This window comes from Procambarus clarkii, chromosome 67 (assembly GCF_040958095.1).
Source record: "Procambarus clarkii isolate CNS0578487 chromosome 67, FALCON_Pclarkii_2.0, whole genome shotgun sequence".
NCBI lineage: Eukaryota > Metazoa > Arthropoda > Malacostraca > Decapoda > Cambaridae > Procambarus > Procambarus clarkii.
Window position 1 is genome coordinate 18,679,805 of NC_091216.1, and position 24,017 is coordinate 18,703,821.

General features: G+C 36.3%; 1 protein-coding gene across 29 annotated transcripts in view; it reads right to left on the minus strand.

The window, feature by feature from the left end:
* The window catches only part of LOC138349700 (low-density lipoprotein receptor-related protein 2-like), a 381,514-nt gene that overhangs the window by 16,455 nt on the left and 341,042 nt on the right, over positions 1-24,017 (minus strand). For 22 of the 29 annotated variants that reach the window (XM_069310661.1, XM_069310640.1, XM_069310637.1 and 19 more), the window contains 5 exons: positions 22,609-22,722; positions 22,078-22,191; positions 19,349-19,459; positions 7,891-8,013; positions 3,688-3,801 (listed from right to left, as the gene is read on the minus strand). In XM_069310661.1, the coding sequence (XP_069166762.1) occupies positions 3,688-3,801; positions 7,891-8,013; positions 19,349-19,459; positions 22,078-22,191; positions 22,609-22,722 (576 nt within the window). Of the gene's footprint in view, positions 1-3,687; positions 3,802-7,890; positions 8,014-9,420; positions 18,977-19,348; positions 19,460-22,077; positions 22,192-22,608; positions 22,723-24,017 lie in introns of those variants that run through there. The other 7 variants (XM_069310638.1, XM_069310648.1, XM_069310656.1 and 4 more) reach the window with 5 other exon arrangements.

A 24,017-nucleotide genomic window follows, 5' to 3' on the forward strand; every position in this document is an offset into this window, starting at 1 on the left:
CAATGAGCACATTTGACACTCAAAATGTAAACCATCATGAGGACTAAAAATTTTATTAGTCAAAACCATGTCACTGTCCACAGTTTAGCACAACTATGCAAAAGAATGAGTAGATTTCCCTCTTTAAAACAATGTAACACTGGGGCTCTGAGTGCAACCAAAGAGCCAAGTCCCATAAGAGAGGTACTGTATATAGAAATATCACATACCTCTTAAACATTGATGCGGGTGCCCACCAATGCTGGGGACCACCATCCCTGTCTTGTATGCAGAGCTGGCAACTATACCCATATACTGCTTTGGAAGTGCTGGTGAATAGCTTGAGCAACAGAACCAGGACACAAAGCAACCCATCCCTAATAATAACGAAGATGAAACTTGCAACACGAGATACTGCAGGGCCACTGACCAGAGAAACCAGTACAGTATATTCAACCACATGCAACATAGAGGAATGATGCAGGGAAAGTACCCTTGCTCTAGAACATGCTTGGGAATCATACAGGTTAAACAAGCTAACATGGCCTACTGCAGGGAGAGGAACATTGACCTTATGTTCCAAAGCAACCTGAACCACTGAAGGCATTTTGACAGAACAAACCGAGGCTTGGGCTTATTGCTGATGAATCCAAACCAGATCAACTTACACAATACCATATATTTCACCAGTAGACATACTTAATGCCTGGCAATGCCTGGCATTAAGGTGGGCCAAAACACACAACTCCAAGAAATGATGCTTTTGAAGAGCTACTCTGGTATGCTTGGTATATGTTCAAAGAGCCAAATTGAGCAGGAAAGTAGTATGATGTAGACTGTCCCCAGCAAATTCCTGAACCTTTGATGAACAGGGATGTGCCAATATCCCAAGCACATCCCTGTTCATCAGGGATGAAGTCCAGGAAAGTGAGCCAAGAAAGGAATGACACCACCTGGCAAACCATGGACACTGTAGTGATCTAGAATAATGTAATATTTCAATAGTAGCAGAGGTTAATTGGTTTTCTTTGTGAACCCAAAAAATGAGAGAGTTTTAATTGTCTACTATGTGCTGCAGCCATCTGTCTTTTCTTCCATAATTTACATGGCAGGATGACTTACAAAGCTACCCCATCATCAAAAGGGAGCTGATCAACACAGCCTTGTGAGATTTATCTTTGGGCGGACCATATTACCGGACGTCTTGTGAAGCAAACAGAGGGCTGGCTCTATTAACTCTTACATATGCTGTGCTGGCTGCATTTTCTTGTACATATAACTAATAAACGTGCAGTATACTGTATATGTCTACTGATCTGACTTATCAGTAAATTCATAAAATTTAATTCTTTAATGTCCACTTTATCAACATATAAAAATGTGAGAAAAATACTAAATGTTTTGATAGGACATACTACAGCCTATAGTTACATTTGTTCCATCACTGCAATGCTCTAAGCCATCACATAACTGCTAGTTAAGGATGCATGTCCAATCACCACCCCATTAATTAAACTTTTCTCAAGGCATCAAGTTGAACAAAGCAAGCACTAAGTCTAAAGTTAGAATAATATTATGCAACAAAACTACAATAGTGTTATATATACAATAAATGTAAAAATTATTAATCCATGATAAAATAATGCATGTAATATGCATTTACCATAGTACTGCAATATGTATAATTTATGTCACACTAAACATTGCTCTAATGCATAACAAACTCTGTTAAATATTTTAACAAAGACCAAGCAATCAATTCAATATCACCATTGTCAAATTTTGGAATTAATGTTTAAATGCTATGTTTTCTATGGTGTCATGGTTTCCACAACAGCATTTTTTTGGTATAGTGTCATTTAATACATGTGTCTGTAATGATGAAAAGTGTATTACGAGGTTCAAATTAATCCCGCACTAAATTATGCAAGACAAAAAGGAACAAAAACAATTAATTTAATTGTTTACAATATATACAAACCCTTATTTACATTAAATACCATTTGATACTGCTTATTCTTGTAACTAAATAAATGTTTACTTAAAAAAAATGGGGGGAAGAGTATTGCCATCTCACCCAGAAGCAATACTCCACAACAAATGTACATCAGACTGGAGTGGAAGATATGTTAGGAGGTGTAGAAAACACCAATACAATAGGTTTGTCATGAGCACTGAGAGAGAACACTGTGTAAACATCAGAGGTACACAACTCTTCAACCTCTTACCAATAAATATAAAAATTATCATTGGAACAAAGACTGAATCATTATGAAGGGAATCTGACAAGCTCCTGCAAGAGTTGTCGAATCAGCCAAGTTGTGATGGCTATGTGGGTCTGCAGGGAGCAGATGCAAATAGTCTCATTGACCAGGCAACCTCATGGGAAGGCCAGGCCGAGTTCTCAGAGTAGGAAACACCCTCAAAATGGACCATAGGTAAACCATAGGCAGTATTTGGAAAAGTTCTGCATAAATTATGCTCTTTTATACTATACATGTGACTTCCAACTCTTAATTCTGTAAAACTGAGGCAACAGAATTACAAGATATGTTGACCACACTCAATCAAAGCAGGTATCCTCTCCATATGCCAGGTATATCTAACAATACAAACAATATTATGAATGTTCTTGAAAACATACATGACCCCCTCTTATATCTCACCAAAATTATGTTCAGTGCTTATATGTACATATTAAAACATGAACAAAGAGTGAGTGAATGAGTGGGGGACAGGTTTTTGGGTAGGAGAGGGAGGATGGAGTGGAGGAGTATAATCCATATGGTTGGTACGGGGTTAGACGAGTGTCATTAGGGAAGAATGCATGTGGTGAGAGTGTGGGGGGCAGGTGAGAGTGTGGGGGGCAGGTGAGAGTGTGGGGGGCAGGTGGGAGTGTAGGGGACAGGTGGGAGTGTTGGGGGACAGGTGGTTGATGTATACCAGTAAGGTGGAGTAGCTGGAAGTTGAGTGAGCATGGAGTGGGTATATAGTGATAAGTCACTGATACAATATAGTCTTTGAAGATGTTGGCTTAGCAAAATCTTTAAGTGATGAAATGTGGAAGGACTATGAGGGTGATGTGCTGGTAGATGGAGAAATTACAAAGGAAGGGCGGAAGGTGTATTGGATAAGATGGTGAGAAGGCATAAGTTGGCAAATGAAACGGTTAGACTGCCTCAGTGGTGATAAACTTCCATGAGCTCTTCCATGAGCTTCCACTTGAAAATAATATATTTCAGAACTAAAACTCACCTTACCACTGTCACCATTATTGAAATGTAAGAAAATAAGATCTTCGGGTGTATATTTGTCTTTAAAATACTGTTTTGGTGGCAAACTAAATAAAAATTACAATAGTCATCATCAAAACACATTACAGTTACCATTTCCTATAATAACTGTAAAACAATACAGTACTGCACTTGGTTTTGCTTTCTTGTCATGAATCACTCAAAAGGTTTCACTGGACAAACAAAAAGCATACTAATATTACATTACTCATGAATTGAATTCATGAATATTATACAACACAGTTCCACATTAGTGATTCCTTAAAAAAAACTCTTATATTCCCTCAATTTTGTACAGCAACCAAGCACAAAAAATCACAATACTGTACTATTATAGGACTATTAGAAGAATTTTTCCCATTAACTGCTGTAGTTATAATACAGCCTATTACTGACTGATCCGCCCAATACTTACGACACTTTCGTTCATCAGAGTTATCAGTTTGACAATCTTGTTTTCCATCACAACGTAGCCTACGGTCAATACACTGACCATAGTCACACTGCCATTCCAATATTGGATTGCATGCTGAGGTTAATAGAAAAGTGATGTTTATTAGTATTAGTGTTATTATGATAAAATAGAAAGGTTTCTCTACAGTTTAGGTATTTTCATGCATTTCACTATCATACGTAAGACCAGGATACTACTACAGAAGTTAGTGTTCCAGCTGACCAGCTAATGGTTAAAATATTTAAGAAAAAACACTTAAAAATAGCTGGTAAAAAGATCTTATCTGGGAGAAAACTAAGAAGATCCAAAGAGCAATGTAAATAAAATGCTTCGCATAAGTGATAAAAACTAATTAAGAGATATTACTATAGACAATTGTTCCTTAATGTATTACCTTCTGTGATTGGTATTCGGCAAGAAAGGATAATATAATCTCTGCCCTAAGAGAAGGCATATTAGTGTTAGTATAAGCATTTACACCTGTGTGACAATTTAATAGTATTTTGGATTAATTGTACATTTTACATCCTCTGTGTACAATAACTTGATTGTTAACAATAATTATGAATGAAACGGCTTTTTTTTATCTACTTTTCAAATACACTATACATAACATGAAAGGTCGAATGATTAAAGCAGGCTTTCTACAAACCAAATTATTGACTGACATTATTACTGTTATGACTTGCATTAAGCATTTAAAAACTGACATGTGAATACTGTGAAATAAATTTGTTAACCCTTTTAATAAATTCAATAAATTCACATTAAAACAAACTTGTTGCTTATCTGCACTAAAATTAATTTACAGTATGAAAGGGAAAAATATGCAGTACAAAATATTAAGAAACGAGGGACAATACACATTAATAGACCAGATATATACAAAATGTAAGTCAAAATTATTTAATAATTTACAATTCTGCAGGAACCCCACATTGCAATATTGTATAAAGCAAAACTGGAGCAAAGCAAGTTACTAATAAAACGATAGAATTTAATGATATATATATAACCCTATTTTTTCAGATACATCTTATACATATTAATTACACAAACAAGAAACCATGAACCATTCTGCAAATGTACAGTATGTCTACATACTGTATATAAATGCACACCATGAGGCTGCATTAAAAAAAAATGAAACATGGAATGTAATAAGATGCCCATTTCTGGGTTGTCTCTCAGCAGGTGACCTCAGCTTTCATTACCGGTAGAGCCAGGACACCAAACAGCATCAGGCCTCTGGTGACAATCTTTGCACACCAAGGATACCTTTTCCAGTGCACATTTTCCCTCCACATGATGCAGAGCTTGTTGGGATCAGAGATTAACCAACAACCGAGATGAAAGAGATGTAACAAAACATAGCCTTCCTTCACAACATGTTTGAAAATATGTAATCACCTTGTAATTATCTACTTAATCCCTCACCAATCTGTCTACTCTGCCATTAGGTGGTGGCATGAGACACCCAAAGGGGTGGCACACAGTCCCTGGTGACAGTGTTAACACACTTGCCCAGTGCCTCAAAAGCAATTTAATGTGGGTTAAAGTCCTTGCCAGTGAGGATTGAGTGGGTGTCAATCCTTAACTGTTTACCCCTGTTCACCCAGTAGTAATTGGTTACCTGGTTGTTAACCAACTGGAAGGTTGTGCTCCAGAAAAAACTAGTGCGTAAAGCTTACCCTGAGTTAAGAGAAGGGAGAGCTCTCAGCCTGCTAACAGTAGTCAGAGGTCATCTGTTCCTGTACCCACCTGTGTATGTGTATGCATGCATGTATGCATGCATGTATTTCAATAGGTTACCCTGATACTGCTCATGGGAAGCACAGATTTTTTTTTTTTTTTTTCTTTGCATGTCTAAAAGGAAGGCAAGCTGAATCCCCAACCCATTTTGTCCCAATTGGTAAAAAAAAGCAAAAGAGGCTGTTACCCAGCACAGTAAATATTCCATAAACCCATAAATATGGCCAGCTGTGAGATGAAAATACTGAGAGGCCAGGGCCAGAACACAAACAACAGTTAAGAGACCAGTAGAACAGGAGCATCAAAGACGTCACCTTGCCAAAGAGTTTGATTTCGGGGATGACTCGCCCACCAAAATAAGAGGGAAGACATTTAAGTATGTCTCAATGCCTCTGGTGTGGGCTGCATCCCAGAAAAGGTTAGTCACTGGCCTAGGGAAACCTTGAAAACTTAACAGACTTCCTGTTTCCAACAATAAGAAAGCATATACAAAATGATACGAGGCAGGAAAGACCATGAAGGCAAATATCTCAGCAGACTCCTGGTAAACATCTCTTGGGCAGACAGCTGCCGCTGATGTGGAAATAAAAGCAGGCAATATGCTCAAACTATGCCAGCTGAGTCCATTCAGAGTGGCTTCCTGTCCTAGTCATGGCCACTGCAGTGTGGCCCTTAGGTATCTATGTATGTACATGAGATGTCCCAAATAATGAGGAACCTTTTTAAAATGGAATGAGGGTAGAAGAGGCCATCATGAGGCACAGTCTTTCTGCTTAAATTGCAATGGAAATCATGAAAAACTTCTACTAGACGAGTACATGTTCCTGATAGGACAACAGTCGATTTCCCACTGAATGTGTCTTCTCAATATTAATTTGTGCTGGATTGAATTTCTTTTTAAGCTTGAAAAGATACTTTTATGCTGGTGTCAAATATTGACCTACTCTGACTGGGAACATCAGAATCTTGTCTAAGAGAACAACCAAATGATACAGCTCAGAAACAAAAAATAAAAATACTTCCAACAGCCTAAGCTACAGAGAAGCTTTTGTAGCCAAAGAAACAAAGATTACTACTGAACTTTCCTACCTATATTTTTAAACAAGAAAAAATTCTCATACTTCAAGATGTGCTACTATGACATGATTTGACTAAGGTAATACTTTAATACAAAGAAAATGGCTACATATCTAACAATGTGCCTAAAATGAATACCCAAAAGTGCAGAACAATACATCAGATCCATCACTATTCAAGAGAAAACTGGACTGTTTTCTAAGAGAAGTTCCGGATCAGCTGGGCTGTGGTGGGTATGTGGGCCTGCGGGCCGCTCCAAGCAACAGCCTGGTGGACCAAACTCTCACAAGTCAAGCCTGGCCTTAGGCCGGGCTTGGGAAGTAGAAGAACTCCCAGAACCCCATCAAGCAGGTACAGTGTCTTTGACCATTGCATACAAGGTAGTTTGGAATACAGACACTCTCTGCACTGGAACTCATTCCCATGGCATGTAGCTAAGATATAAGCTGATATTAACATTCAATAATACCATAAGTCATAGACTGTTAAGCAAAACATGTTTTAATTATCATTTGCTAATAAGAGTAATAAATATGTGCACAAGCTAAAAAAAATTAGAAAAGCAGTTACCTTGACTACACACTATAACCACCATGCAATATTCATTTATCTATGGATCAGTTTAGGAAAGATTAGAATTGAATATATTACAAGTTTAGCCTAAAGCAAAGTCTTCCTCTTCCTAGAAAAGAGATACAAATTAATTCAATTGAGACATGTCAGCTTAAAGCCCAATTTTACTTCTACTTAAAGGCCAATTTTACCCATAATCTTAACACACATGCTAGAATGCTACATATAATTTATTGAACAATGTCACAAAAATGTGGGTGGCTGAGATTTTTTTGACAAAACCACATACTAGAAGATGAAGAAACGACGACATTTCGGTCTGTCTTGGAACACAATCAACTTGATAGTGGTCCAGGACAGACCGAAAAGTTGGCATCTCTTTATCTTCTAGTGTGTGGTTTGATCAATATTTCTTCAATCACGTTTTTGTGACTTTTCAACTGCACATGTAATTAATATATATGTATAATTATATATTATATACAATATATTATATATATAACATATATAATATATATTATATACAATATATTATATATATAATTTATATATAATATATATTATATAATATATATACAGTACATATATAATATATATAAGGACCATCATATTTGTGTTGAAAGTTCAAGAGTCAATATGCTTGCGTGTTTCCAGACATTGCATGGAAATTAGGGAAAAATGAATCTTGAGAAAACTACAATATATTCCCATTAGATATACAGTACCTAATATAAGGTAGACTGAAAAAAGTCATAGACTCACGGGGCAAAGGACAATGCCTTTCATCAGAGCCATCGCGGCAGTATGGTCTCCCATCACACACCAAGTAGAAGGGGATGCAAGTGTTATCATCACTGCAGGAAAACTCACCAGGCATGCAAGCAGCTACAGACATAAGCAAGGCATTTAGTAGTAAAAACTAAATATATGCATTGGAAACAACACTCGGTGACTTAAATATTCAAGAAAACGTGTTTTAATTTTATAGCTACATACAGTATATCAAGTTTTGGAAGACTATTTATATATAGTAGTAGGAAAATTAAGCTTCTAGTGAGAATGGTACGATATTGTGTTATCTGCAAAACTGCATTTAATGAGAATTAATGAGAAAAATACTGTTAAACTTATCTAAATGAGCTTTTATATTCAATATATGAATCTGTTTAACATTGACTTGAGTACAATGTGGTCAACTCTACGAATACTCTCATTTGTGATTCTGGGGAAATTACACTTCAAGCTGAGCACAGTAAATTACTGAAATATATGAGAATCAGTTGTTAATCCTAATCAGTTAAGCAACATCAATAAGCAATGATTTTAAAATGAGCACCCAAAATTAAAATAGTTGGACTGTACAAGAATTCCCTGAAGCTTCATGTATCCTGGATAACCCCACCAGAAAACATGGCTGTGACAGAAATTTGTTAAGACAGTCTAATCTAAAAATGCCTTTTCTCCTTTGTTCTTTTGTCTTCAAGTGACCTCGCCTATGTGTACTCCTCCACTTCCTACTACAAGAAGCTCACTCACACTCCCTCAATCTTAATTTGTATACTTCACCACATATACATCCCAGAAATCCTGTGTACTCCTCCACTTCCCACTACAAGAAGCTCACTCACAATCCCTCAATCTTAATTTGTATACTTCACCACTGCACATCCTCCTTACAATTCTATCACTCCAAAGTCACCAATATTCAACTCTCCAATATCTAAATGACTGTAAACTATTTTCCTTAATTCATTTCTCTAAAACAAGATGTATGCCTGCCAACCTTTGCCATACTACAGCTTCCAAACACTTCCATATTAGTGTACAGTACTTGACATCCACAATTACTAATTCAAAAAGATCAATAAGTTTTCTGAAAATTTTACTTAAAAGCCTGAGTTTTTTAATTAGAAAACACACACTATATTTCTCATACGTCTAATCTATTGCTTTATCTCCACCACATTTAAAGTCATTGCTTTTATTTAGTCAACCCCTGGAGTTGTTCTTTGATTTAAAAAATATTGTTAATCACAAACTCTTGTTAACCTTAAATTTGCCGTCAGTCACGTGTTGTTCGACCAGCATAAAGAAGTCTCCATGCACTGATTAGACTGTGCAATGTGCTCATTATCTTATGATGATTTATGTTTTTTGTTGCTGTGCAAATACTGTTGGTGCCCCATATGGTTCCAACAGCTCAAATGATCTCTCCCAGCATTGTAGTGAAACATGCTTCAGCTCCTGGTATCTCTACATCAAATATTGATTGATGCACTTAAAACAAAGATCTTCACAGTAATTATTTACTTGTATTTTTGTTTTATTTTAGTTATTTTTACATAAAGAGTTTTAAATATGTTTCAAATACATACAGTACAATTTTTGGTCCTGGCTCCCATCACAATGGCTTTAATGCCATAAGTAATGTTGACCATTCCTTATGGCATTGAAGGAAGAGAACAATATTCTCCTCTTCTAGGCTGAGGGTCCCAACAAACACAACCAGAGCTGGTACCCCACATTATTAATTTAATAAATAAAATAAAATAAATAAATAAATAAATAAATAAATAAATAAATAAATAAATGCAGGAGTGGTGTGATTGAAGGTAATAATGGAAACTGGGGTAGAGGTATCAATGATAAAATTGATAATGGTACACAATGAATTCACATTAATGTGATGTAACAATGAGAAAATCTGTAGGAGCAGATGAGGAGGATTCAAACCTGCTCACTTGGTACTCCCAAGCTAGCGCCCTAGACCACGACACCACAATATGGTAAAAGCAATGCAACCCGAGATTCCAAAGAAACCTTTTGGATTCCCGAGGCTTAGAATTGAACAGAATAGAATGGAATACAACCTAAGTGAAATCCCAAGTTGCATTTCTTTTACAATGTCATGTTATGGTGGTCAAAGGGGAGTTGGAATTATTAAGCTATAACTTTCATTATACTAAGCTTGGGGGGTACCAAGTGAGCAGGTTTGAATCCTCCTTATGGATCCTTCTGATTTTCTCATTGATAATGGTAATAATAACAATGTGTAAGCAGTGCTGGTATGAGGTGTATTCTGAAACTACTATACATTTTTAATTCTATTGCTGGATATAGTTTGGGAAAAAATAATTGTAGTGTGTATTTATTAGCACTTTTCAAGCAGATACTTTAAGTTTGGCAACATAGTTCATCAAAGATTACATGAATAGGAAGAAGAAAATGCCATGTAATATAGATAGAAAATGGGTAACAGCAATGGTTGTGAGGCAGACTGAATAATGGGTTACAGGAGGCCAACAATTTGCATGATACTGGATTATCGGGTAAGGGCTACACAGCTAAGTACATTTATACATAGTTTTGAAGTAAAGTATGAAGTATGCATTTGAATTTTGGAGTTACACAAGTTGAGAACATTTTAACGTGGAATTGTACAGATAAGCTGCACTAATCCCTGGGTGTACAGTGTTCTTGTAGTCTTGCAGGCACCTACATCTAGAATTATTGTGCTCTGCAAATGTTTTGGGTTATACTGATGTATGAGTGCACATCTCAAGCATTCTGGACTTATCCAGAACCGCACTACTATTCAAGGTCCAATTTGCCTAACAGGCAAAATGATTTTCGTTATTTTCAAATATTAATTTCTATATAGATTACTACTGTACTATTGTTAGGAAAGAAACAATTATATTAGGAATGCAAATTACTGACATAGTATATATGCCGGCATACAAATCGACATCTGAAGCCTAAAAATCTCTTTCCAAAACCAGTGGTCTACTTTTCTGCAGAATATAAAAATGAACCTTTACCACTGTGATATAAACAAGTGAAAGGCCAGGCCTAACACCTATTGAACGCCACTTGCCATAACTCTCACTGTCCGTCACAATTATTTCCTACTGAAACTCATGTTTGATAAGTCTATTTAACGTATTTAACTGGTATTTACTGTAAGTATTACATATCATCCACTAAGAGTATTAGAAAACATAGCCCTGCAAACTCATCATTTACAACAGCTGATCGGCGTACCAGCAGCGCCACCAACGTCAAGCAGCCAAGCATTATTATGTTGAACAATGGGTTCGTGGGGAAAACTGGTACTGTATTAATATTACCATTCTAAATTACCAATATTTCTGAAATAAGCTTTTAATACCATTGTGTTCCTACTGCATAATGCATGTTTATTTGGGTAGCCTATGAGTGATATCAACAAAAGAAACTTGAACAATAGTTTAGCAGAGGCAAGAGGTTAACATGGCTGTTGAAAGAACTAATTCTAGTACCTTAAACCCATGCGGTAAATATTCGTTAAGCTGCCATATATTTATGAGATACTATAGTTTTTCTTTCCATACAGTAGGGCAGAGGACGTGTTGCCAACCTTATTTTAAGGGTTCTCGTATCCAGTTAATATACGCCTAAACCTGAATTCCACCTCAAAATTTCAGGAGTCGACCTATGCGCCAGATCTACTTGTACGCCAGCAATATGGTAGTTTATGTAATCTTAGGTTATGTTATGTTATGTTAGGATAGGTAGGTTAAGTTAGTTTTGATCAAATTTCTATGTTAGTTTTAAATCAAAGTAAAACAAAAATTACAATCCTATGTAATGTAATGGAAAGCTGTATCATTCCATAATAAAAAAAATTATTTCCTCAGCAAATCACGGGCCACCTGTATTATTACATAGGGAAGTAGATACAATACTGCCAAGAAATAGATATAAATAGAAAGCATAACATTACATTACACCTGAATTGCACTTTCCTAGCTTAACACTTGGTTAATTTCCAAAGACACCTAATGTAAATGTGAATTGCAGAGATTTTTAAGAACCTCTAAGAAAAAATAAGGTATGTTACAAGACCAAGAAATATATTAATATTTAAAAAATTAATAATTCCAAATACTGTTTAAGTTCCAGAGACTAGAAACAAAATAAAGTGATGTCAGAAGTGGTATCCTGACTGAGCAAAATTATAAATATTTTCACAATTTGAATCCTTATTTATGAAAATTTCTATTAATGTGATTATTTATGGATAAAGTTTTTAAGTAAATTTGATCAACAATGTCACGTTAACTCTATCATGTAAATGCAGAACTAGATATTTACCCCATAGTAATTTAACAGCTTAAATTTCTACTGCATACAAAGGTATCAATATAATTGTTTTGACATTATAGTTCTCACTAATCCCTAACCAGCAACATGGAGAATTCGCACGAATATACTCCATCAGCTCATCCACCAAGAGCATCTCGCTGCTTCATACAAGCCTTCATGTACTGTGATTTTTACAATTTGTTACCGAGAAACAAAACACTTCCTGATTCACAAACTGCTGCCACTTAGTTTTGTTCTCTACAACTTCCAGTGCATAGTTAATACTTCATCTCAACTTTTTTATATTTTCCCTCTCAACATGTCATCCCATTTTCTCAACTTCGTTCTCATTCTCCTACCCTTAAAATTATTAGCAATTTTACTAAATTTTTTATTACTTTTATATCAGCATTTCTTGATCATATTCTTATGTTCTCTCATTCGGTTTGAAACGGGCAATAAGACTTTATTACCTTTCTCTAACACTGTCATTATTTTTTAACTTATCATGTTCTCATATTTTTATATTCCACGAAAGGAAGCTTTTATAATTAAAATATCTCTTCATATTCCAACTGTTCAAGTTCCAGGATACAATTCTTTGTATGCATTTGAAATCTCTCTAGCTTAGCTACATTCCTTTTTAAATGCGAGTACCACATTACTAATCATTTTCTTCAAGTCTGATAGCCTTCCTCTGTTACCCCTCATCATTCTGTCTATAAAAATTTCCCTTGTTCACTCTAGTAGTCTCCCTAACGAGGTGTTCCAGCTTCCAATGTTTTCTTTTGTGTGGGACCTTGTTAAAAGCTTTATCCAAGTCAATGAAAGTGATACTTCATCCAGTGTTCCACTGCTTGAGTGACAAATTTGGCTCAGTCAGAATGGTTCTATACATTTTATAAATATATATACAGTATACTGAATATGTATATATGCACACACACACACACACTCCTGCTATGCCTTGCCCTGCACTCCCTCCCTCCCTCACTCGTGCTCATTCATTTACTCATTCCCTTAAGAACTAAAATTGCTACAAAATTCTACGCATTTTCTTGGCAAATGTTAAATGTTTGTGGCGGTTCATGTTAGCAGATATTACTTTAGCCTTATGTATACCTCGTTCATCACCGTCATCACATCTCTTTCACAGTTGGCAAAATTAGATATTAGAGTGAACTATCATGTAGAAATAATCAGCAGATTGAGAGAAAGTAATAACCACTTGAGTAGCAAAGTATTAAGACTTGAGGGGTTAGTAAAAGACTTATGCAAGGAAAAGAATCAATTGGAAAAAATTGCAAAGCCATGGAAGAGGAAAATAAACTCTTGAAAATAGCTTTGGAAGCAGCTAAAGCAAATTTAAACATTAATGACTTCAATAGGCAAGGTAAGGAAATTCAACAGGAAAAACAGCTTTGTCAGTACAGATGGTGGAAGTACACAGGGAAAAGAACCGGGCAAGAAGGATATGCAACTCGCCTATGCACAAGAGGCCAAGGAGAAGGAAAAAATTGAAGAAGCTGTAAAGGAAGCCAAACACTGCAGCAACCAGGATAAAACAAACATTAGGCTGGAAGTCAGAAAGGAATTGGCATCAAACCCGAAATTGGTGCAAAACACAGTCGATCAAAGTAAGTCCCCAATAATTTTTGGTTGCAAAGAAAAGGAGATAACATCTAGGTCAGAAAGGGTAGTAGAAGAAGCGACAGTAGTAGATAAAATTGTTATAAACGGGAAAGATTGACTTTTGAGGATCACCCTAAACATTGCCAAAATTATGGAAGAAGTCCTAAGGAATGTTAGGAAATTACAAAGTGATAAGGAAGGGAAATTATGATCATTAAGACAAGATCTTTCAAAAGAAGACAGAGTAGCTGAAATTGACCTCGTAGAGGCAAAACGCCTAAAGGAGAGCAAGAACGAGGAAGAAATCAATTCTTTTTTCTTTCTACAAAAAGGCAGGCCAGTAAAATGGTACAAAAGGGCAAACCAACAAAATCGCTAGACAAAGGGGTAGTGAAGAATGAGGAGAAAGGGAACATGTTCCTGAAAATTGTATACACCAACATAGATGGTGTGAGATCAAAGATACTGGAGTTAAGTGATGTAATGCCGCTGCAGACACCAGACATTGTTGCACTCATGGAGACGAAACTTGAAGATTATATTTTAAATGGGCATATTCCCAAGGAGCTAGTCAGTTTGGAGACAGGACAGGAAATTGGAAAAGGCGGTGGCATTGCTGTGCTGGTGAAAGAACACCTAAAGGTAAAAAAATAATGATTGCCAATCCACGAGAAGTTGACATAATTGCACTAGAGATCTGCAATCAGGATGAAAAACTAATGATCATAAATGCATATAGTTGACCACCATGTAACACATGGACAAAGGAGAAGCTGGATAATAAACAAGAGGGTATTACAACAATAATTAGAGAGATTATAGCGAGAGTGGAAAAAGATTGATCACAACTGTTGGTAGTCAGCGACTTCAACTTGAAATCCATAACTGGGAGGTGTATGTAGCTAGAACAGTGGGCTTTTGCACTTGTAGATTCATAAACCTCATCCTGGAAACATTTATATATCAACATGTTAAACAGGCTGAGGATGAGGGAAGGGGATGTTCCCTCCATGCTTGATTTGATATTTACCAGGAAAGAGGAAGAGATATTTGACATTCAGTACCTTCCTCCCTTGGGTAAAAGTGACCATGTCTTTTTGGGAATAAAGTATGCAATGCATTATAATCTGGAAGAAAATAAGGAGGTTGAAGCAGTTGAAGAACCTGATTACAGGAGAGGACAGTATGGGGAACTTAAAAATTTCTTAAGGAATTTGACTGGAGAGACTTGCTGTTAGCAAATGAAATAAATGAGATGTATGTCAAGTTTTTTAAATATATGATAAATGCACAAAAAATATATACCAAAAGCATAAATACAGAACTAGAAAACAGGATTGGTTCAGCAGAAACTTCGAGAGGGCCAGAGAAAGACAACAAAAATGTTATCAATATAGGAAGAGGCCAAACCCCCAAACATACTAGCGATACAAAGATGCGAGAAACAACTGCACTGCAGTGAGGAGAGAGGCAGTTAGCGGACAAATGTAAAACAGAACCGGCCTATTCTATAAATTCATAAACAACAAATCGCAGGTAAAGGATAATATTCAGAGGCTGAAAATGTAAAACAGATTCACAAAAAATGAAAAGGAAATGTATTAAACAAACAAAAAGTTCCAAAGTGTGTTTGTACAAAATGAAATCTTTAGGGAACCAGACACAATAAGAATTCCAGAGAACAACATAGAGCACATAGAGGTGTCCAGAGACAAAGTGGAAAAGTGCTCAAGGAGCTAAGTAAGAACAAAGCAGTTGGCCCAGATGGAGTTTCACTATGGGTTCAGAAAGAATGTGCACCCGAGCTCAACATTCCATTTCAACTGATTTTCAGGCATCCCTGTTTACAGGTGTTGTAGCTAATGTGTGGAAAAAGGCTAACATAGTTCCACTCTACTAAAGTGGCAGCAAGGAAGACCCCCTCAATTATAGACTTGTATCACTGACAAGTGTAACAAGTCAAAATATTGGAAAAAATAATTAAAACTAAATGGGTAGAACACATGGAGCAAAACCATATAATATCAGTCAGTATGGTTTTTAATCTGGAAGATCCTGTGTAACGAATTTACTCAGTTTCTACGATTGAGCTACAGAGATTTTACAGGAAAGACATTGGGTTGACTGCATCTACCTGGACCAAAAAAAAGATTTTCGACAGAGTTCCACATAAGAGGTTGTTCTGGAAACTGGAACATATTGGAGAGGTGACAAGTAAGCATCTAACAAGGATGAAAAGTTTTCTAACTGATAGAAAAATAAGGGCAGTAATCAGAGACAATGAATCGGACTGGAGCAATGTCATAAGTGGAGTACCACAGGGTTCAGTTCTTGCACTGTTATGCAAGAACTGAAGGGGGATGTAATGTTCAATGCCTATGACAATGTTCTGGTAATGTTCAATGTCTACATAAATGATCTACCAGATGGAACACAGAATTATATGAACATGTTTGCTGATGATGCTACTAAGTTAATTGGGAAGATAAGAAACTTAGATGACTGTCATGTCCTTCAAGAAGACCTGGAAAAAATAAGTATATGGCGCACCACTTGGCAAATGGAATTTAATGTGAATAAATGCTATGTTATGGAATGTGGAAAAGGAGAACATAGACCCCACATCACCTATAAATTATGTGAGAAATCTTTAAGGAATTCTGATAAAGATATCTAAGGGTGGTTCTAGACAGAAAACTATCACCTGACAACCATATTAAGAACATTGTGCGAGGGGGCTATGCTATACTTTCTAACCTCAGAATTGCTTTTAAATACAAGGATAGTGAAATACTAAAGAAATTGTTCATGACTTTTGTTAGACCAAAGCTGGAATATGCAGTGGTTGTATGGTGCCCATATCTTAAGAAGCACAACAACAAACTGGAAAAGGTGCAAAAACATGCCACTACTGTATGTGGCACTCTGAACTGAAGGACAAGAGCTACAAGGAGAGGTTAGATGCATGAAATATCCCAAAACTTGATGATAGAAGAAAAAAAGGCAATATGATCACTACATTCAAAATAGTAACAGGAATCGTTAAAATTCATAGGGAAGAATTCCCGAGACCTGGAATTTCAAGAACAAGAGGTCATAGATTTAAACTAACTAAACAAAGCTGCCGAAGAAATACTGTATAAGAAAATTCACTTTTGCAAACAGTGGTAGACGGTTGGAACAAGTTAGGTGAGAAGGTGGTGGAGGCCAAAACCGTCAGTACTGAGTAATTTCAAAGTGTTAAATGACAGAGTGCTGGAAAGACGGGACACCACAAGCGTAGCTCTCATCCTGTAATTACAGCCCAGCCCAGGTAAAAGGAGAGGAAGTGAGGCTGGTTGGGTTTCTAGTTGGAATGTGAGCAAGTCACTGCACACCTACCCATGAAATATTAAATTCCTTACCACCCATCCACTACCGCTCCCAACCACCCACCAACACTTCCACCTACCCACTAATACACCAAGCACAAATGACCACCCACTTACTAATAAACTACTAGAAAGAGTAAGTTCATAAATGTCATTGGTTGCATATAATCAAATTTACTGATGAATAAAAACTTTAATGTACTGCAAGAAACTCAATGATTAACTTTTGATTAACTCTATGAATGAGCAGATAAATGGCTGCTGTAATTCAATCCAAATAAGTGTAAGGTAATGAAAATTGGAGAGAGAGAGATAAGAGACCAGTAAGTAGCTATACACCATAACGGGAAGGTAACAACAAGAAACAAAAGAAAAATATCTGGCATTATAAATAATCCAAACACTATCAGCAGAAGCTCATGCGAATAGAATAGTCAGTGGCGAATGAGAAGTTGGCAAACACCACCACCATCACAAAGAATCTAAATAAGGAAGCTCTCAAATAAAAATATGTTGTCTATGTTAGACTATTACAGGAGTATGCAGCACTAGCATGGAACCATCACCTCATGAAATACAATAGGAAACTTGAAGTACAGAGGTTTGTAAGTAGATTAGTAGCAGAATTGAGAAGGCCTTCCCTATGAGGACAGGTTATGGAAACTTCACTTCACAACTTTAGAGAGAGAAGAAACAGAGGCAATGTGATCATTACAAGGTACTGAGGGGAATAGACAATATGAACAAGGCCAACCTATTTAAATTTAAAGCACAGGACATAAAACAAGGGGACATCAGTGTAATCAGGATAAACAACCAAATCGTAATAGTGTAAAGAAAAGTTTGAATCCTGTACAAGTGGTTGGCAAGTGAAATGAATTAAAGGAAGTTTTTGAAGCCACTTTTATCCACAATATAAGGATTACTTGAATGAGAGATGTAATTAGCATACCAGATATAAATAGCTAGAAGGTGGGGCATAAAGAGCAAGATCTCATTCCTATTTAGTGATGGATAGGCAAGTGCCCATTCACCAATAAATTCACTACCACCCACAGCTACTATATCATCAACATTGCAGCTCTCCTTACAACTCGCACAAAACTCACCCTACCACACATACACACAGCTCTCTATATCCCTATAAACACATCATTCCCACACACACACACCTACTCACACACCTTCACACAATTTCAGCCTGGGTAGAGTATGAATTTAACATACAACTCTGCCACGAATGGGAACAAACACAATTTTCCCATATGTTATTCAGTTTACATACTGTATTTTAAGATTTGAAGATTTGAAAATTAAATTAGGGCTGCCAATATATATATATATATATATATAATATCTATATATATATAAATATTTATACACAACCAAATACATGTACACTACTCTAAATGTGAGTTTATGAGATGTGAATATTTAGATAATTGAATGTCCTGTATGTATAATTCACTTGAACATTAACAATCTTGTTTGGCATTGCATAAACAAGAATTTACAGCTCTTGACTGGCACTGCAATCTTTCAAAGTTCTCAAAACCAGTAAGTGTAGATTTAAAGTAAGTAAAGCCGATCTCAATTTCTATTTAGTATAACATAGCGGCAGAAGAACTCATCAGACCCATCATAACAGTTATAGTAGCCATCACATCGTTGGGATGCGGGGATCAGGCAGCCGTTCCAGCATCGCCACAGTCTCATAACTTCACACAAACATGAAATCAAAGTCAGTGTCTTCCCAGTCACATTACACTAAAATATATAGCTAGGCAAAACAAATCGAGTACTACCTGTGGTATCAAAAAATTAACCTTTTAAATTAATTACAAATGTAGTCAACTGATGAGATATCATGTACTGTACTGTATATATTTAGCAGGCACATGATGTTGGAGTAATGTTAGGCCAAGGTTGGTAATGCTGATCCAGTGTTGTACGAAAGTAATCAACACTGGACCAACACTGCATACTGGCTGGATATACAGTGAAACAGCTATTTAATACATAATTTATATATGAAAACAAAATTATGAATAAAGTCTAATACTTTTTGTTGCACCTCAAGGAGCACGCACCTGGACAGTTTTCTTCATCAGAGTGGTCAGGGCACTGGGGTACTCCATTGCACCGCTGAGAATCTGGTATACAATACTTGTCTTTGCACTGCCATTCCCCAGACCGGCATTCTACCAAAAGCAGACAGGTACATCAAGCCGTCATGCACAGCATGCATATAAATAAGCTGAAAATGGCTCTATTAATAAACTACAATGGTAATGATGAGCATTGGCAGTGAGTTGAAACAATGTTTTGAATTTAGGATTATATTACATAGCCATTCAAGTTAGTGCATGCAAAACAAAACAAACAGAATCAGCATGCAAATTCAATTAATGAGGGTCATACCTTTCATCTATAGGAAACAATTCCTAATGGAACAAGATCGAAAAGCTGTTTTTTATTTTCACAATTAACAGAATCTTATGGGCAAGCAGAAGGAAAGTAAACAATTAAGTGTGATTTCGTCAGTGCCGTAAACCGGGTAACAGTGCCACAACTCATGCTTTCATTTTTACATTCACATGAATAGCATATTTAAGTTCTTATCTACCATCTGGATATGTTTTGATTGCAGTCAATGACAAACAACTGCAGTCAATGCAGTCAAAGGAGAACAAGTGTAGGTGATTGTGATAGGCGAGTATGGGTGTGTAGTTGCTGGTGTATATGTTGTTAGCATGGAGGAAGAAATACATGGTTGAGTATATAGTCAGTAGTGGCTTGGTATGGGTGGAGTTTTAGTGGAAGTGTGGGTGGATCTGTGGATATAGGCATATGGTGAGTGTTTGGATATATAGTAGGTGGCATAGTGTGGGTATATGGTTGGTAGGGGTGAAGTGGTGGATGTGATTTAAGTAGGGATATAGGTTTACGTGTATATGTGGGATGACTAGATTTTTTTAGTATTGTGGTGGTTGTGTATGGGTGGGGTGAAGGTTGTAGGTAGAATAGAAATTGAGAGTGTGGATAGGGGTGTGAATTCGGGTGTGGTCTTAGGTGTCTGAGGGTATGGGTAGTGAAAAATGATAAGAGGAAGGCAATGAAGATGGAAGATCACTTACAGAGGAAATGTGGGAGGACACTGGGGACAGGCAGTAAGAGTGGAGGATAGGTGGATGACTTTGTGGGGCAAAGGGAGAATTATTACCAGAGGCTTTAAGGTTCAAGGTGAGGCTAGTTGTGAAGTGTAGTGGTTAGGAACAGTGCGCTGGATGGGGATGGTGGGGGGGGGGGGTCCTTGGCTAGATGTAGATAGAGGAGTTGTTGGCAGAATGTGGATAGTGGGGGTTGTTGGCTGGATGGGAATTTTTATGTGGCAGTGGATATTAGTGGTCTGCTTTAACCCTCTTCCCTTTTCCAACTCTCTGGTGATGAACTCGTGGGATCCTCTTGTCAAGTTAAAATATTACAAAAATAAGCAGCAATATACCGGAAGACCTTAAAATGCAGACCGATTGGTACCTCCAGATATCCAGATAAAATCAAAATACAACAACACATAATTTTTGATGATTTGTGGTTTTTGGTATTTACTTCAACAGACACATGTAATAAGAATATCTGCAATGGGTTTTAAACAGGAATACTTCACTGAATATGTAGACAACCAATCAAATTGGTAGAGCAGTGGTTATAGTCAATTTTAATAGGACTGACATTTCAGTGTGTTTTCTTTCAGCCAATGCCTCTGTCCAGTGATTACCTAGCTGTAATGAGGCACCCAGGAGTTAGGCAACTATTATGGGTTCATATTAGGAAAGGTCAGTAGTTGACCTGGGGGGGACCTCGATAAACCTAACAGGCTTCCTGTTCTCAACAACAGAAAATCCTATATATATATACAGTTCAAGTTATCATAGATAAAGGGGATTATTCCCCATTAACCGGACAAGCACCAGTTAATATGGGTAGAAAACAAAATTTATTTATCTGGATAATACTTGAATCCAGAAAACGAGGCTGAGGATAATAGGGATTCTACTGTAAATATGTCAGGACCAAACTTTTTTATATATGAAAACAATAGCTTATATTAGACTACACTGCCTAATAGTAAGAGTATGCTTAGTTTCATTACAATACATAAGTGATGTTGGTTTCAAATTAATACGTGGAGACATTCTCTAGATATATAGAAACCATAAACAAATTCCTGTACAGACTATAAAAGGAAGTTGGCCCCTTGGCTGTACTGCCCAATAATGAGAGGAACCTTCGTTTTATGATAAAAATACAAAGGTAGGATTTATAGAATGTCATTGCTCAATTTCAATAGTAGACCTATTTTTTTGGCTTAAATTTAGGTTAATACCATAAGGCATTAAAGATATTCACCAAAAATATGCTGAAAGAGGGGAACCAGAAAAAAATATATACATGAAAATACAATAAGGTATCTATCATTACCACCAATAATTAACACAGATTGCATTAGCAACAAAACAACTGCAGAATGAACTTTCTAACCACCCAAACCTTACCATACTTGCAAATTTGTACAATGATGGTGTTTATACAAGTCCTGAGGCTGATGAAAATAGATAAAGACTTGTGAGTTACTCATACATATTATTGTTTTTTTTATAATGAAATATATTTCTTATGAAAGAATGACAAGTGAAAGAAAACAAAAATTGTTCTATTGAACGCATACTATAGGTAATCACCGTTAGTAAATTACTAAAGGTAAGAGGAAATATTAAATAGAAGGTTAAAGAAATGTTAGGGTACCATTCTTCCTCACCTGGACGACAATCATTTTCATCGGAATAGTCGAGACAATCATATTGCTTATCACATCTTGACTGTAGTGGTATACAAGACCGATCTGCACATGTCCACTCGTCAGGTCTGCATTCTATTGTCATGAAATAAGGTTATGTTGAAAAACTACATAAGTATTTTTATGTACAAGAACAATATAACCATGATTCAATAGTATAGTATAATTAATATATATATCATTATATACTTTAAACAAAGATTTATTAGGAAAAATAAACTGTAGTATTGGAAAGCATTCATCAGAACTAACGTCCAACATTAGCATGCCTGTGCAGCAACTTACCGTAAAATGTTTTTTTCCCTCTGAATATGACAGTACATGTCTTACTGTACTGGCTTATAAGTTACATAAATCCATAACAACAAATTTTGGAGCAAGATACAAAAATAATAATTTGCATTGCTCTAATGTGTGCAATTAAAGCTGTATTACAGTATCCAATTATAAATATCACTTCATAATAAAAGCTAAATCATTGAAAAAACATACCTGGATCACAGTCGTACTCATCAGTGTAGTCAGGACAATCATAACGTCCATCACAATGCCTTTCTTGGGGAATACAAGACCCATCGCTACAAGTCCACTGCGTACGATCACAGGCTATGCAAAAACATTATCATTCATGCATGAAGTCTGCACTACAGATGCAAACAATTATTAAATTAGTAGTAGTTAATTTGGCTAAAAAGTTAACCTTAAGTCTCATTCCCTATTTTGGGAAAGGAAATATGTCCAAGAAATTTCCTAACATACTTTTAATGAGTCTCCCAAATTAGGAATTTATCCTAATACCTATTACTGTACCTGTTATTCTTGTAAACAGTTGTATATTATAAGAGTATACTCCAAAATAGGGAATGGTTAATTATCCACTGCAAAAAAATAACCAGCATCCAGTAACAATGCATTCTATTAGTTCTGCTTACATTCATAATAAAAACAAGATGCAGCAAGGCCGATTCTCAATGGGTATCTGTCCCTTGCAGTATTATTGTTTACACACATTAGACTATGTAAATTAACATCAACACCTTGCTTATAGTAACTACAGTAACAAATTTAACTATCTCTTTACTAAAAATACCCAAATCTACCATGCCATGCCTTGTAGAAATTACAGATACATGTAGGTAATATGAAACAAAAATGTAGCTTTGAATGTAATGAAACGCCTCTTTCTGGGCAGTTGCTCAGTAGCTCCCTATAGCTTAAGCTTTAGGTACCACAGGGTACTATAGCTTAAGCTTTAGTACCAACCTATAACAGACCCAAGATTTATATCAACCTACCAAGTGTCTAGATCAGAATTTGACCCTCTCTCAAGAGATGAGAAGAGAATGGGGATCAAATATCTACCTAAAACAGAGGAAATAACCCCCCCCCAAAAAAAAAAAAAAATTGACAAGCAAAACCAAAACTACAGCTCTAGAAAGAAATGAAATTAAGAGACATGGCAAGCTATAGGTGGCAGCAAGTGAAGGACAGATGTGAGTTGAATATTTTGACAACTATTTACACTGGCATATTGGTGGACAGTGGAAAAATGAACTTTGCAACACTGTGGAAAATGTATCAACCTGATTGTGTAATAGACTACAAGGTAAATATACGCTTAGTAGATAAATATGACATGATGGTTGTGCCATCAAATGTGTGCAAAAATCTGAAAAGTGGAGGGGGGGAGGGGAAATCACCTAGTGGATGTTACAGTGCTGAACTGTTTGAACGTGTATCTGGAGAAATCAAGCAAGAAGCCAGCAACCTGTACATTCAATCTTGCTTTGATGTTGCAATAGTTGGTGAAATTTGAGTTGGAAGGTACTGTTGTGATGCATGTTTATTATGTATCACATCATGGACCCCAAGAAAGTCAGTGGTAAGGTTCAACCTAAGAA